The sequence below is a fragment of the Columba livia genome, chromosome 3 (assembly GCF_036013475.1).
Source record: "Columba livia isolate bColLiv1 breed racing homer chromosome 3, bColLiv1.pat.W.v2, whole genome shotgun sequence".
In the NCBI taxonomy this organism is placed as follows: Eukaryota; Metazoa; Chordata; class Aves; order Columbiformes; family Columbidae; genus Columba; species Columba livia.
The window spans coordinates 21,410,834-21,427,938 of record NC_088604.1 but is presented as its reverse complement, the minus strand read 5'-3'; the positions used below and the strand labels follow the sequence as shown (position 1 = coordinate 21,427,938).

The window sequence follows — 17,105 nt, the reverse complement described above, 5'->3', positions numbered from 1 at the left end:
TGTGAATGTATTACTCCTGTTGGGAAATAAAACTTTAACATTTAGTGATCACTGAAAGAAATGACAAAATATGTATTTCTTCCTTTCTAAATACAGCCATGTTCTAGGATGGGGTTTTGTACTTCTGCCATTTTTTTTTCTTTTTTGCTTGTAAAGAACTAGATGCTGAAGGCTCTTAAGTGTGAATTTCAAGAATCCCAGCTCCTAGCTTTCATATTTCTCAAGGCAAGTAGGAGCATGTTTGGTTTTGTTTTGTTATTTTGTGTTTGAATTGAAGATACAGTGAAAGCCCAATGCCACTATTAAGAGAACAGTACCTGAGGTTCATCTACAGATCACATACAATAACTTTCTTTCTGTTTGAGCCATTTTATTATGACCACTGGATTTAAATCTGATTTAAGGAAGAAAGGGAAATGTGTATCAAGGCTTCCTGAGTAAGTGCTCGCCAACTCAAAAGTTCCATGGTACTAAAACGATTTATTGGACACTCATCATATAATCTTGCTGTATCATTAACAGACTGCAGATTTTTTGAGGAAAAACAAACAAAAACCACCAAACATTTGTCATAAAGATTCTAGTTTAAAATGCTACAGAGTCTTGGAGTGGCCTTGTGGTCTGGGCGTTTTGCGAGACTGGAACACAGAGATCTGTCCATCCTCACAAATCCGCAGAGAATGTCCAAATTGCTGGACTGCTCTGAGGTGGGTGGACTTTTCTTTCTTACTCTACCAAACTTACTGGTAAGAGTTTTAAGTGTGGATATGTGATAGTAGCTACCAGAAGATAGCTGGTTCATCAAATTCTGGATTCAATGCACAGAAAGCAAACTGAGGACAACTTAATACCAAACACTTTATTACTTATGCTTGTTATTTACAGTATTTACATATTGCACGTTCGCTGGAATGTTTGATACATTTATTATATAAAGTAAATTAATGGCAGCTTGTGTTTGTGTACAAAATCCATGCTCCACTGTCCAAAAAAATGTGTATACTTGGAATTGCGTTCCTGTTTGTCATGCAATTTGTACTCGTAGGGTACAATGTGACCCCGATGCAAGTCTGTTTTAACCAAACTTTTAAAAAATTGCATAAGCGTGAAGGATATCAAGTGACCACAACTACTGTGGAGCAGATTTTTAGTAGTTCTAGATATACAAACAAACATTCCTTAAAATTGTAGAATTAAGCAATAGAACAACAATCTTCTTGGTGAAATATTTGTGTTTACATATTTTTGGCAGCATTACACATCAGTTGTGTGTTTTTAAATATGGAGCATTAAGTACTACTGGCAGTTATGCTACTGTAAAGAATGTCAATCTGCAAACTGTTGACGACATACAAAATGCATGTTAAAAGAATTATGGGAAGTAGTCTGTCAATCTGCAAAAATAAATCTCTTGTTCACAATGGAATATGTTATAAAGGTAATAAGTTATATTTCCCTGTTGGTTTCCAAGGCACTTCTCTTGGTTCTTGGTGTTTCTTTTCATGGTGATAACATCTGGTGGATTAAAAGAAAGAAGAAAATTGTGTTTCATCATTTTATATTTGCATACGTGTGTTTAACAATGTATTTATCATATTGAAAAGAGTAAATAAAACTTAAGAAGTCAGTGGCATCTTTGAAGAAATCCAGTTGTACATTTCTGATATAGCTCAGTTTGGTTTGTGTCAGCCTGAGTGCTAAATTAGTGTTTTGTTTGTTCATCAAGGCTGAAATTTTGGAAGTTGTCCCTTTTTGTGGTGGTTCAATTTAGGTTGACAGATTTGGAAAATACAGTTATTTTTAAAATGTGCTCGGAGGTATGTTCAGCCTGTTCTACAAGTGCAGCTGTGAAATCAAAATGTGAATAAACCTCAAGGACAGTATTAACAGATTGCAAATTTCTGTCTCAATGTCTTGGTGTCAGGAAGCTGTTGATACAATGTCCACTAATATAAATCTGCCGAAGTAAGGTTTGAAGGATCTAGGAAGGAGTTGGTATTTCATTGGGTCCGTTAGTGAAGAAACTTGGACTCATAAACAAGAAACAACTAGAAGTAACTTTCTGAAATCTGGTCGTTCCTATAGCCCCTGGGACCTGGGAACACAGAGGCAACACAAACTGAGTAGGAGTTGCAATGGTTCAACTTGCTGCCCATTCTATTAACTCTTCCCAGGATCGGTACTTGGAATGAAAACAAAGCTGTTTCTGTGACACTGGTATCAAAATCATTCATACAAAATTATAGGTTTCTACATTGCTTATTTACAAATCCAGAAATCAGTCCTCTCTCCAGTAACTTCTGAGTTGGCTGCAACCACATTTTCTAGACAGGTGACCATTGAATGCTGCAAGTCTGCCTAGTTTCATGTGTTTCTAAGACAACCTGTTTATGCCCTTATTTTGAAGTAAAAAATGCACTATGTCCTACTAGTCCACAGGAGCTGCATGGGTGAAAGACGCTGCTCTCACAGGTGAACAGATTGAGCTGAAGCTTGTGTGTCTCATGGACAACAAAAGTCCATGTGGGAGATTAAAAACAGTGGGTTCTCTGATACTAGAGTTCTGCTGATGTCATTTTTCACAGTTAAAACTTACATATATTCAGACAAACAATATGAATCTGTCCCATGATCAGTGTAAATTAAATTATCTTGATATGTTGAGTTTCTACATTTTCTACTCTTAAGTATAATTTGTAATAGAATCATTTAAATGCAAAGTCAAAAGCTGGAGAGGGACTTTTGACAAGGGTATGTAGCGATACAAGGACTAATGGCTTTAAACTGAAAAAGAGTAGATTTAGCTTTTATAGAAGGAAGAAGTTCTTCCCCGTGAGGGTGGTGAGGCACTGGAACAGGCTGTCCAGAAAAGTTGTGCACACTCTGTGTGTTCAAGTGTTCAAGGCCAAGCTGGATGGGGCTTTGAGCAACCCTGGTCTAGTGGAAGGTGTCCCTGCCCATGGCAGGAGGGTTGGAACTAGATGAGCTTTAATGTCCCTTCCAACCCAAACCGTTCTATGAAGATCAGTCAGACTTGACATAATCCCCTGGAAATCAAGCTAATGGTGCCTAAAGAAATACTTGTTAGTAGTATTTAAACATTTAACTTTGTAGTTTTTTAAAATCATTGGGAAATGTAATAATGTTACAGAAAAGCTTCATGTCATCTGTTTTTTCTAGCTTTGCAGATAGGACAAATAGCTTGTTTTTTTTTAATATCCTTCCTTAGAAGGGAAAGTGGTATACATTTTCCTTGTCTTGCCTTTTCATCTAGCTTATTTCCTCTGTGTGCCTCTTCCATACCCTGTTTAGGCTGTGATGTTTAAAAACAAATTAACGTGCTTTTGGTCTGATCAGTTTATGGTACAACTGACAATTTAATAAATAGGTTTTTCATTACTAATACTAATAGGAATATGCAGCTCACTAAGGGTGACAAACTGGAACTGGATAAGATGCCTATTTGTCATCTGTAGCTGTTTTTGTATGGATATTGGATCAAAAGCTGTGGGTTTTAGATTCCCAGTGCTCAGCTAAATTGCAGTTTTTGAAATCCCTAGCGTTTTCAGAAACCCTTGTAAAGGCCCTAGGTTTTTAGCACTGATCCGTCTGTTGTCCTTAGTCCTTTAAATACTGCTTATGGTACAAGGAGGTTTTTAAGCATAACAGTCTGAGATCAGTGTCGGTCTCTAGCAAACGCTTAAAGAACAGGCAGTGGAAAAGGGAGGGCACCAACAGTGTGGCACCTGTTCAAACAAAAACAGTAAAATCTGTATGACTGCAGCCAAAGTGATTGTGACAAATGCTGTCAAAGATTTTCTTTTCCAAATTCATCACCATCTGCCACGGGAAATCCACAAAGTCTGAATTGGGAACTTCAGGTGAAGACTTCAGGAATCTTGTTCCTGACATTTCTTACCTGCTGCAGATACAGACAACGTAACAGTTGTTGGATGTATGTGCATGGGGTGTGGAGAAAAGCAAGTATGGAGTATGTATGGGAACTATTGCGAAACTGGGAGGAAAACAAGGCTGAAGGACAAAAAAAAAAGGAGCACCAAGGACAGGACTCCGGCATAGCTGTGTTAAACATGAGAAGGAGAAGGTGTTGCAGAATAGAACCAGTCAGAGATGGTGCTGCTGGTGACCAGGGAACGCAGCCCAGGCTACTGATTGGAAAAAAAGGACTACTGAGCAATGTGGTAATGCAGAAATGCTGCTCTGCCTTCACTCCTGCATCTCAACCAGTAAAAAGGCTGTTAGTGGGGCCCTGCAGTGCTTATTTTCTTGGGTGGGCAAAATGTGAACATACACTCTAAAAAAAGAGAAAAGATGGAGCCCAGTTACGTATGTGTAGGATAAATGAGAAAAGGTGAATGCTCCATAAGGTGCAGTGTATCACACAGCCCTTGGGTGTGTAAGAGATGCATAGTTCCTGTTTTCATGTCTTATTTTCTTGTTTGATCTTAGCACTGAGTTTCAATGTCTTTTGTGCTTCAAAACTATGATAGTCCAAAATGCATTTTTAGTACAAATAAAAAAACAAATCTAGCCTTTTTTTTTCTTACCCCCAAATTGATCTCTAAACATGGACAGATGTCTATGGATCTGAAAAATAGATCAAAACCACTAATCTGACAAAGTATCAAAAAGCAAAAATTCATCTAAAGCCCAGCCCATTCATAAGACTCCAATGAAACAAAAATCAGCTACCAAGTAAAACAGGAAATCTAATTGGGGGGGAGGAAGGAGGAAGTATGTGTCGATAATTAAGAATGTTAATATAAACAGTCAAATTCTACTTGTGAATTTAGACCTTTGTGGAGTAGTATCATGGAAGAAATTCTTGTTATCTAATATTCAGGATTTAATCTGAGCTTTAGAGCTGATACTAAGAGCCTTATGGCAGGAACCAGAAGTGTTTACCTATTGCCTAAATAAACTCTTTGTACACTGGAGAGCCATCTTAAGTAAGAAACGGCTTTGAATTCTCGTCTTGCTAAGTATAAGTGGTACGATGTTCAAAACTTTACAACTTCTTGCAAACAGCTTGGACTACAGATAGCTATACACTTTGTGAAGAAAAAGGCTCATTTGGTAAGTGGAAAAAACACAAAGAAAACCATTTTCTACAGCTCAGTCTGTGAAATGACGAAAGCAAATATAGGCTGCATTGTACTTTTGTGTGAGAGGGGATGTCTTACCCACACAAATTGAACTGATGCTGTGGAAAAGCTGAGGAGGAAGGATGCTTAAATGTATGGAGCCACTTGTACATCTCACGACACACATGGCAGAGAACAGCCTTTCTTCCTACTGACAGAAGTTGCTCAAGAGTGCTGATACTAGTAAGGATTTGTGTCTGTGTGGAATAACAGAAGCGGAGGCTTGATACTTTGAAACATGCCTCCCAGTTGGGCAAAGGAGTTATTTGGCAGAATGAGATGGACTTGGAATCCCATCTTGAGAGGTGAACCACTTTAGTTACTGTTCCTTCATACCGTGAGTTTGTGTTTCCATGAGAGGATGTAATGATACAGATTTAAACTCTCTAAGGCAAGGGAGAAAAAGAATTCTCTGATGTATCTGCTTATTAGTACTGGTAATAACATTCAGCTATCTTTTTCAGGTGAATATCATTATATAATAACTAAATTGTTTCTGGATTTTACAATCGACAGGTTGAATCCCTGGCGTTTCTTCTAGTTAGATCAAAGGATTTACCTATTTACTAATTTTTATTTGTCCTAATGTTATATGCAGTTGTTACAATGATTCCATCACTGAACACACAATGTATGCATAAGATTCTGCTCCATGGCTGCATGTTTCAAATTAAGACAACAAGTATTGTAACAGTTACTGGACATTCTGCATTGAAGTTGGGCTAGTTTAGGTTTATTTTATGAAGTCAGGCAGAAAATACTTAAAGAAATGCAGAGTAATTTAGCATAAAGTCAGAATGTTGAGTTATATCTGATGATTTAGTATCTTACCTCTGCCTTGCCATTAGAAAAGTCTTCTCTAATGTCTAGCTAGAATCCTTGCAAAGTTAAACACATTATGTCTTGTTTATTCACACTAGATAGAAATAGCTTGTAGCCACTTTTTATGAAATTGAATATCTCCATCACGTTTTCCTGCACTTGTCTTTTCTTTAGATTAAATAATCGAAATTATTTTTAGCTCTTCTTGTAAATGAAGTTTTCTAGGTCTTTGGTCATCCATTTTGCGCTACTTTGGACTCTTAAGGTACCCATGTGTCTTTGTCCTTAATTAAATACAATATTCCAGCAACAGTGATTACTTCAGGTGTTTTATAAACAATGTTTATGTTTATAGATTCCAGTATGTTGTGGGTTTTTTTTCAAGTGTGACATGGTAGACGTGCAGTGATCCACTACAACCCCTACATCTTCTACAGACCTGTCTAGTTATTCACAACTTGCCATGCATTTCTGCAGTTGATCACTCCTGCATGACTTCGTAATTCTTCTCTTTCCTTGAAATTTTATCCCAGCTTTAGATTATTCAGCTCATTTCTCAAGATTATTTCCAATTTCAAAATTTTAACTCTATCATGATTCCTTTTCCTACACTGCTGCCATCCATAAATATACTGTATTCTCTCACCCAAGTTATTAATTAAAATATTGAACAATATCATACCCAAAATGAAGCTGTGTGACTCTGCTCAATATATTTTTGCAGTTTGACGGTGAAGCACTAATAACTTGCATTTTTTTCAGCCATTTTTACATTTATCTTGATCACATTTCCCTAGTTTGCTTGTGAGAGTGCCATATAAAACAATGTCAATGCTTTAAAAAAAATAAACTAAGATGCTTAACATTTATTGCTTTGTCTCACTGACTCCACATGATGTGTATTTTGTCACAGAGTTAAAATATCTTGGTTTGACAGCATTTGTTTGCTTGTTTTTTGCTTTTATTTTGGTGCATAGTGAAATTCCCAAAGTATTTGTGGGATTTAGAGGTACATCTTAGGTAAAAAGGGAGCAAATAAACCCACAGACATGAGAGGTGAACACAATGAATATCCCAAGAAATCTGAATAGCTTAAAGTTAGTTTAGCAGTGCTACTAATAATACATTTTAATTGAATTACTATAAAAGCACCTGCAACCTATCTGCATCTATAAAGCTTTCATGTGTATAGCTATGTATACATTAACTCATACCAAAATGTACACCATAGATGTACAGCTGCACACACAAAAGGGCTGCTGCTGCCAATACCGCCAGTTGTGCACTGAGTCAGCTCTTGAAAAATAAGCTACAGCTGTTGTGTTTTGTTCTGTAACAACAAATTCACTCTCTGCTTACTGCATGCTGCTACGAAGAATTCATACCTGATGCACATGGACTTTCCTATAATGACTTCCAGTAGGGGGTACCCTTTATTTATCGCCAGGATTTGTCACATTAAGCCAGTTACTTCACATACTCTGAAAGGGGAAATACTTTACCCAAAGGACATTTTTATGACACTCCCATGAATTTTCATGTGTGAAACGCAAAATCCGCTGCTTTGCTGTTCAGTAGAGTGTCATTACTGCTACAAAAAGCTTACCTTTATCCTTCCATGCACATCGGGCTTACTGCCAATCGAGTGAGGAGCCTGGCACATCTTTTATAGTCTGTCATGAAAAAAGAGCATAAATAGATTACTAAAGCAACCAATTTTGCTTTTAAAAATAAAAAGTTGTAGTGGTGTGCAAATTATTGTAATAAATTCAGTGAACACCATAGTTTGCAACAGTATAGCAATGAGCTACTTATGCTTAGAAATGGAGCGTGTAAAAATTCTGTAACTAAGAGTGTTGTCTGATGGCACATATAACTCTACGCAACCAATTTCTGCATACACACTATCTATAAACAAACAGCATGAATGTGCTTGGAGGCTCTCCAAGTGTATGTAAGTATGGAAATTTATACATCTGTGTCTGTGCTTAACCATCTGAACATGTGGCTGTAGTATTTCCATTCTAGAGGAAGAATAAGCAGAGCTCATCTGTCTTTGAAATCCAGCCCTCAGTGAGCAAGTCTTTGAATTCAAGTAATGCAACTCTGCAATAAATTTCCTTCCTGAAAAAACTGTTCAATTAGACAAATAACATCTCCTAGACATAGGAATGTTACATCCTGCCAAAGTAGGTGATCACATCATACAAACACATTCATAACTGTATCTTAAAACTAGTAAAATTGTTTTTTTCCACAGCAGTCCTGTTGTTAGTAGTTCTTATTTTAGGTACCTTCTGCATTCTGTTGCATTCATAATAAAGGGCAGAACCAACACAAAACTAAATTAATCCAGAGATGTTTTTTTTTCTTTTACATGGCAATCTGAAAGCAAATTTTGTGTAAGTTGGTTATGGACAGACATCAGACTAGATTACTTTTTAGGTGTCAATGTTACGAGACTGTACAAAGTGCCAGAAGGTATTCCAAAAAATGCATCTGTACTGGCTACCACTGTGTTACGGCACCATAGATGCTTCTTTGTTGTTTGGCGTTTGAGTTTCAACATTGAATGAGCAATATTACCTGAAATCAGGATATAAACAAAAAGTAACATCGTACTGTGCATAAAGAATTAAAGCAGGTTGTTGGCCTCACTTTCCTAGAAGAAAGTTACTTTAAGGAGATTCTAGTCAGTCCAGTCCAGTGACTGATGTTAATTTTCATTAGGCATTATTTCATTAATGTGTAACTACATCTAACATTTTCTAGAGATGCAATGTTAACAATCCCTAACTCACAGCATAGATATGCTATAAGTGCCATTCATACAAATTATCCTCCATTATCCATACATTACCTTGAGAGGTATGTCACCAACAATTTTTAGCTTCACAGCTTGGAGTACTCAATTAGCACTGAGTCAAATTACATTAGTGAGGTGATCCTTATGAAAAATAATATGACCATGTGCTTGTTCAAAACAGACTAGTTCTGTCCCCATCCATGTAAACGGAACATGATCTGTTTAGCCATTATCTAGAAATCCTTATCTTTCCAAGGTACTCTTAATCTGAAGCGTTACAAATAGGCAAAAAGTCTAAAATTCTTACCAAATATGCTGTTAAAATATATTGGGCTGATATATTTATTAATACTTGAAACTGGGAATCTGTAACTCCTGTTTCTATTTACAGCTCTGTTACTGACCCAGCTGGTTGACCTCAGACAAGTAAAATACAGTGTGCTTCCACTCTGAAAAGGCTGCACTAAAATAGCATCTGCTTACTCAACAGGTCCACCTCAGGATGAATCTGGAGTCACATCTACTGCCTTATAAATGTCCGTGTTTGATTTTATTGTTTTTAATTCACTGTGCTGCCAACACTGATGAGATACCATAAGATCCGCTTTCTTATTTGTGTCCACCAGTACTTTATTTTTTTAGAAAGCCTTAGGAAGCTATACTTTCATAATGCACCAAAGACAAGGGTTGCGAAGATTCATTGTCAACATCACTGGTAGACTGGTAGCTGAACAGTCAAAATATAAAACATCCATAAAATATGTTCTACATAAATAATCAACGAAAAGGAAATAGCACCACCTGGATTTCTGATCCTATCTTGAATTTGCAGCACTGGAAATTAAATCGAAGTTTGCAAGGGGAGACACATGTTCCTATGAAAAACAAGCACTTTGGTTTGGCACCAAAGAGGCATCTACAGCAGTACCTAAGGAATCAGGGTTTACAGCCACTCTGTGCAGTGTATTTGCAATGAAAAGTTGTGTTTTCATTTCCCTCACTGCAATGCTAATCCTGCTCTAGCAATGCTGTAAAGCATACTAAGTGTAAATGTACTTAGTACATTTTAGAGCATTCAAAATTCTTCATTGCAAGGAATGTATTCTAACAACATATCACTACTGGCACCCCATTGAGCTATTAAATTTTGGAGTTTGCTGTTGTTTTATGAAAGTCTCTGGTTTTGTCACTTACATGCTGGGATAGTGCAGTCCCTTGTATTGTGATAAAGCCGATGAAAGTGTTTACTACATTTTGGGCTAAAGTAGAGTGGACCTGAAATAGAAATTAAAAAATAAGTTAGGAATCAGCACAGCTCACAGGAAGAGTTATGCAGTTTATGGTATGCACGTGAAATGAAGGATACCAATGCAAATTTGAAACATACCTGTTAAATGCTTCAAGAACTTGTCTTTCATCCTCAGATCTCTGGGAACTATTTCTGTTGGTTAGGCAAAAAAAAAAATAGTCACTTTGCTGCACTGGAACTACACTTGCCAAGCATAGCATGGGGAAAGGGAATTAACTCTGTCCAGCAAACATCACCACTACGTCTTGACAGATGCACGGAGGTCAGAAGTCCTTTGCATACAGCAGGCCAAATTGCAAGCATTTGTTTTACATAAGAAGCCACTGTAAAATGCACAGTGAGACACATTGTGACGATGAAACAATTAATGTCTGTTAGGTGTGCAGTCATTAGCAACGATGATGATTAGCTAAGAGTCAGATTTTAGCTCTCTATGAATTATATTAGTTTACCTAGAATTAAATTCTTCAAGAAATTTTAGTTCATGCTTGCTCAGAAATGGCATGTTCTGCTAACGCTAAGAGCCAAAGATATATTCAGGTTTGGTTTTGTGTCTTCTAATTCTCTTATGCAAATGTATCTACTCTTCTGTCACGGGTATTTCACATATTTTTATACAAGCACCATCCTACTGTAATCATGAAACTGGATTGATCTACTTACAGGAATCTTTTTTTCTCCCCCTCTAGCAGTAAATAAAATTCACAGGAAATGATCCCAAGCAAATTGCTCTCTTCTGGCTCCCTGTGTTTGTGGTTTACCGCCTTGCGTTCTGTGTCAGCAGATGGCAAAATGAAACTGGTTTACTGAAATCCATTTTAGCCCTAACCCTCGCTTGTGTCTTCCTGATTTACAGCTATCTTTGATTGCTTTCCGTCACAAACTCTATGCTGATAGCTTAGTGCTGATTGTGTATTATACACTACATGGTGCTTTATTTATCTGGCCATAAATGCCTGAGCAGCCTTTTTCATTCCCCTGGCACCTCTTATCAGATATAAAGCAGAGAGCATTTCCATCCAGATCTGATTCACTTGTGAGGTTAGACACTTCTCGAAAGTCATTCTTCATTTACTTCTAACTTTAGTCAGTGTAAGTAAAATTGACTTTATCATATTTGACCTAATTATGTCATGAAGAACATTAAAAACACACATGCTTCACTCAGAAATTTCCCATGGGACAGGCTCACTGGAAAAGTGATGCCAAAACTGAAATGAAAGACTCTGAGCAGTAGGTCCTTTTCAGAGTTGCTGGGAATAACTCCATTATAATAACAGAATGAAAAAGTCCTGCTTAGGAGTCGATGACACCACTACCAACTAATCTGCTCTGAAATAGGCTTATTATTTTACATAGGTAACTGTTCAGCACAAATCAGATGTTTCACACAAATATGCTGATGTAGGGTGGTCAAAAACTATGCCCGCATTCCACACTGAGATTTATAGTTATGCAGATCAGGGTTCCCTGCTTAGTCTGGCCTCCTTAACTTTTCAACATTTATAAAACAAAATGTTCTCAGTGCGCTGATCTCAAGTGGAACAAAATTGTCTTCCTTTGTATATTCATTAATCATCCAGATGGAGACGTAACATTTTCATGACAACCACCAACAAATGCAAATCATGAGGACATCTGAATATGAGTGAGAATGAAGAAAAGGTACAACAAAGCTCTATGAGATCAATAAAGGCAAAATAAATAGCATACTCGCAAAATGAAAGACAGTTTGCAAAAAGGTGAGTAGGCATCTGCTGGAAAATATTCAGAAAGTCCCTTTCAGTAGGAGGGGTACGATGAGCAGCAGTAATGCTGTAGGGGTTTGGGAGTGACAGTGAACAGTAAACTAGACATGGCAGCAGGAGAAGCCAAATCAACTTTCAACTGGATGCACAGAAGTGCATCATGAAACTGAGCAGTAACTGTGCATCAGCGTGCACCTTGGTACAACTGCTTCCGGGCTGCTCCGTGCGAGCCTGCATGTCCCACAAACCAGCCGGGGCTTCCACTGGAGGCTGGGGAAGAGCCAGGCAAAGGAGCAGGACTGCAGGGGTGTCCCAAAGTAGTCACAGCGTGTACAGTGACAGAGGAGTTCTGTGTTTCACATCCCTGCTATTTCTAAAGTGCTACCTCTGGAGTACAAAAGGGACCAACAAGCGGGGCAAAAAGTTTAATGAAGCTGAGCTGTGGGAAAAACTTCTGCATGTGAGATCTGTAAGGACATACTGTAGTTCTGCAGGGGAATTCTTGCTATGGTCATTTCCTAAAAACACTTAAACCAAGCACATTTCAGAAAGTGGTAAGCTCCCAGAAAAAAAAAAAAAAAAGAAAAAAAGAGCATTTTCATCCCTGATTTCTTTGATCTCCGCCCATTTCAGTCTTTTCCCTTATTAATAGGTTTTGTTCAAAGCCAACACACAGGAAGCTGGACTTTCAGTCAAGTACATTATCCACACAGTAAGAGGCTCTGAGATGTGGATGGAGTTTTTCTACTCCAAATTTGCCATGGCAGTTTCTGATACCAAAGGGAATCTGTGGGTATTTTGAGTGGTGAATTCTTGATATAAAATTAGTAACCTGATGTGATGTCTGATTCACCAAGGCACCTTATAGAAAAAAAAAAAAACAAACCACAAAGATCTTCTAAGTCATGCACTGTGACTTACCAACTCTCTGCTCATCCTGGTATCCTCCGTAGTCAGTCACTTCCCTTCGATCCAAGTTATAGTCGTGCTTGGAGAAGTACTGCACCCCACTGTCCTTCTCCAGGTGGTACCTTTTCAGTTCCTGAATGATCTCCATGATGAGATTTAAGAGACTTTGCCTGTCCTTCAAATCTGCGGAGTCAGTCTTCTCTTTGCAATATCCTGCTGAGAGCATTAAGAGCACCAGCCCCAGCAGTCCAGGAGACCTCAGTCCACTCATTGCAGTCTGACCCGAAGGGTGCACAAGCAGGTGAGAAGGACGGATCCGCTGCTGTGGGAGGCCTCCTATTTCACTGGAACAGAAACACGGCGGTGGGTCGGAGGTGGGGAGGCTCACTGGGGTGAAATCGGAAACATTACAGGAGGAAAGCCCCGAGACCGCTTCGCAGGTTGCACCACGCGGGAGCCCCGCCCGCTCCGGCAGCCCCGCGGCGGGACCCGGCATGCGGGGAGCTTTGGGGGCGGCCGAGGGAGCGCCCCTCTCCGCCGCACCGCCCCGCGGGGGGAGCCGCCCCAGCGCCCGCCCGCCTGTGCCCATGGAGGCCCCGCGGGCAGGCGGGGCGAGGCGCGGGTGCCTCGGCGGGACCCCCTCGCCCTGCGCCTGGCGGAGCAGAACCCCGAGCGCGACGGGCCAGCGCCGCGTACCGCCCCGCCCGCGGAGCGCAGGCGAGGAGGACAACTTTGCCCCAAGTTTTTTACCGGAGAGCCAGGCCAGCTGCGCACCAAGCGGGCACTCACCCCGCCCCCCACCCCGTTCGCTGCGAGGCTCCGCGCCGGGACGGGCAGTGAGCGGCTGAGGGCAGCCGTCCGGGGGCAGGGACGGCAACGCCAGCGTTCCCTGTCTCTATTTTTCCCTCCCAGCTCGGGGAAGGGACGCAGGCGGCCACGGGCACCTCCACAGGGAGTAGCAGGGAGCGGCAGCCAGCCGCGGCGCGGAGCGCTGCCTCATCTCCGCGTCCGCTCGCCTTCGGACGGCTAAATGTCCCCTCCGCTGGCCGCCGGGGGCGGCCGGCCCGCGCACACGCCTGTCCCCCGCTCCCTCTGGCGGCTCTCTCCTGCCAAATTTGGCGGGCGTCCGGCGGCGCCCGCTTCCCCCCCGCGGGCTGTCACCGGCGTGTCCCCGCAGTGCCGCCGGCCTCGCCGCACGCAGCGCTTCGGCTCAGCGGGGCGGGAGAGGTGGGGGCGTGGGGAGAGAGACGGGGAGGAAGGAGGCTTCGCGGCTGCTTTACCTGTGTCTCCGTCCCAGAAGCCGAGGTATCTTCCCCCCGGGAGCCGCTCCCCCGCCTCTCCCCGGACGGCAGCAGCCCACGAACGGCGGGGAGTCCAAGTTTTCCGCGGCTGGCCCGCCCGCCCCCCTCCCGTCCCTGCGCTGCCGCCGTATCCACAGACTACTCCATCGCCGCCAGCCCCAGCGCAGCCGCTTATATAGGCTATAGGATGGACATGAGACGGCAGATAGTATCGACTTGGAAGTGGGTGGAAAACAATAAAAGTCCACTTGGCAACCTCGGGAGCGTCGCTGCTTGCACAAGCCCCCCCCTTCCCGCCCTCCCTTACCTCCCGCCCCGGTCCCCCCGTCCCTCCCCCTGGCTCGGCTCTCCCGGGCAGGGCTCAGTCACTGCTTCGCCTCTCTCCGACGTAAAGAGACGGTCCCAAGTGTGTGTGTGTGGAGTGGGAGGGGGCGGCGGCGGGAAGATGGGGACGGGGGGGGCGCGCCTCGCCCGAACCTTTAATTAGAAACGCGCTGAGGAGCTTCTGAAATATTGATGGCCTTGGCGCAGCTCCCCGTCAGGCGGGTCCCCGGCCCCGCGGCCGCAGCCGCCCCGCTCCCCGCCGTCCCCCGCCGGGTCCGCGTGGCGGGGGCGGGCGGGGAAGCCGCCTGTTTACCGGGAACTCCGGGCCTGGCTGCGGCGGGGAAGGGGAGGCGTTGGGGCGGCGGCGAACCGCCGGGGAAGAGGAAGGCTATTTTCTGCTCCCGCTGACCGGGAAGCCCGCGGAGAGTTGGCTGGAGCGGGGTCTGGGTGGAAGAGGCGGGCGTGTCGCCTTTCTCGCCGATTCTTGGCAAGGGCAGTCCCGAGTGGCGAGGCGGCTTCCTGGGCGCTCGGCGGAGCGCTGCCTGGAAGCGCTCCCGGCGGGGCCGGATGGGGTGAGGAGGAGGAGGACGCAGTGCCACCCGCTCCCTCAGAAGAGGTGACAGCCCGAGAGAAGGGGAGGTGCTGTCGTGGGGGAGGAGGGAGCGGTGTTGGAGGGCGAGGGGGGGACAGTGTCCTGCAAGCGTTGTGCTTCCCTGCGAGAGCCACCTCCCCACACACCTCCCCAGAATAAACGAACTCAGCCCGAATCCGCCGCTGCGCTCCCCGCGGAGCCCCTCGAACGTGAAACACGATCCGGCTGAACTTTTCTGTTTACTTTGATTGTGTGGATAAACCTCTCCCTTGGCAGCTGCAACGGGCAAATAGGGAGCCGGGCCGCGTGGCGAGCGCACTTCCCGAGCCCCGAAAGGCGCCGTGCATGGCGCGGGAGGCGCTCGGGCTCCGCCTGCCCCGGGGGCAGCGGCTGCGGGCCCGGGGGCGCGGCCGGTACCGGGGCAGGGCCACCCCTCCACTGCCCACCCAGCGGCGGACAGGTAGCGCGCGCTGCCGGGCCCTATGCGGGCAGCGGCAACAGCGACCCCCAGCGGGCTCTGCCCAGCGCCGGCCCGGCGCTGCCGCCGTCCGCCGCAAGGCGGCGCTGAGGGGCGCGGCCGCCACACGGGACCCGTTACCCCAGCGCGAGGGACCGTCGGGCGGCCCTTAACGATCGCTCCTCGCCGCCCCTCGGGGGAGCTGCAGTTCCCGGCGTGCGGGGAGCCGGCAGGGGGCGCTGTGCGGGTGGGCCTCATTCGGCTGTCAGATTGAGGGAAAAAACGACGATTTCTGTTCCACAGCGCTCCCTGCGCATCCCCGTGTTCCCTAACTACGGCTTCATTGTTTTTACCTACGTTATCTGATTTACCTTTCCTTAACAACAAGGAAAGGCTGAGAGAGCTGGGTCTCTAGCTTGGAGAAGAGGAGACGGGGTGACCTTATTAATGTTTACAAATACATAAAGGGTGAGTGTCACGAGGATGGAGCCAGGCTCTTCTTGGTGACAACAAATGGTAAGACAAGGGGTAATGGGTTCATACTGGAACACAAGAGGTTCCACTTAAATTTGAGAAGAAACTTCTTCCCAGTGAGGGTGACAGACACTGGAACAGGCTGCCCAGGGGGGTTGTGGAGTCTCCTACTCTCGAGACATTCAAAACCTGCCTGGACACATTCCTGTGTAACCTCATCTAGGTGTTCCTGCTCCAGCAGGGGGATTGGACTAGATGACCTTTCAAGGTCTCTTCCAATCCCTAACATTCTGTGATTCTGTGAAATAAATGGCATGCATGTCTATTGCTACAAAGAAGCCCATGCTAACAGAATTAAGTTACTGAAAAAAGAAAAAAAAGGGAAAAATACACAGGATGATGAAGAAAGACACCCAGGGGCAAGACTGAGCAAGAACTCTTTGTCAGGAGTCCAGAATCCTTCCTCCTCTTTAGCTTCGTGGTTTGTTCCCAGTCACTGTAAGACTCAGTAAGAAAAATAAATGGAACGAGCAGTTCAACAGTGAGAGAGAATGTCCCTTTGCATGACAGATCTTGGTATGGCTATATTTACAAGTTAGTCATGCCAAATATTGACACATTAGAGTCACCTAATGGAAACAGGGAGGGTGGAAAACGAGTCAGGTAGTATATAGTCTGGTGTTCTGTTTCTATGATTACATTTCAAGTAGTCCTTCACCCAAACTAATCTCTTTTGGAAAAGATAAATACAGCTGCAGAACTGGAAGAGGTGTTCAGGAAGTCAACTAAACACCTGGATGGATTCCCCCGTAGCTTACAGCTACAATTTCTGTGTAATTTTTGGTCACCAACCCATAAGGAAGGAGCAGCCTGTGTTTTGAATTCATACCAGTTCAACTCAGGAACACCAGCCTGCACCTTTCCTAGGAAGTCAGATGTACCCAGACATGTCTGGCACAGAGACCAGTTGGCATGGAGTGATCTGTGAGTTGTTGAATAATATGGTTTATGTAGCTTTCTTCCTTCTGAAGAGGCAGTGGACATTATCAAAAGCTCTGTATTAATCCCTCTTATGAAGTAACTCCACCATGGGAATGGGATAACTGGCATGGGCCAAAGACACACCAAGGACAGATTAATGTCATAGACAATTTCGTTCCAATGCTCAGCAATATTTCCTTTAAATTAACTAGTATAG

At 43.6% G+C, this 17,105-nt stretch overlaps 2 protein-coding genes across 4 annotated transcripts in view; both read right to left on the bottom strand.

The window, feature by feature from the left end:
* Positions 1-15,618, bottom strand: part of SH3YL1 (SH3 and SYLF domain containing 1) — an 82,222-nt gene extending 66,604 nt beyond the window's left edge. The window contains exon 1 of the mRNA XM_065056007.1: positions 15,614-15,618. The gene's annotated coding sequence lies outside the window, so the exon portion shown is untranslated. The remainder of the gene's footprint in view (positions 1-15,613) is intronic.
* On the bottom strand, positions 839-14,300 carry ALKAL2 (ALK and LTK ligand 2). 3 transcript variants are annotated; one of them, XM_065056011.1, is made up of 6 exons: positions 14,040-14,300; positions 12,772-13,103; positions 10,181-10,234; positions 9,988-10,068; positions 7,594-7,660; positions 839-1,515 (listed from the first exon to the last, which is right to left on the bottom strand). In XM_065056011.1, exons 2-5 carry the CDS (start codon positions 13,028-13,030, stop codon positions 7,596-7,598), a joined length of 459 nt encoding a protein of 152 aa, XP_064912083.1. In that variant the 5' UTR covers positions 13,031-13,103; positions 14,040-14,300; the 3' UTR covers positions 839-1,515; positions 7,594-7,595. The 3 variants fall into 3 exon arrangements, with proteins under 3 accessions (XP_064912083.1, XP_064912082.1, XP_064912084.1); XM_065056010.1 differs by lacking the exon at positions 14,040-14,300 and adding an exon at positions 13,704-13,954; XM_065056012.1 differs by lacking the exon at positions 14,040-14,300 and adding an exon at positions 13,549-13,719.
* Positions 15,619-17,105: the final 1,487 nt, after the last annotated feature.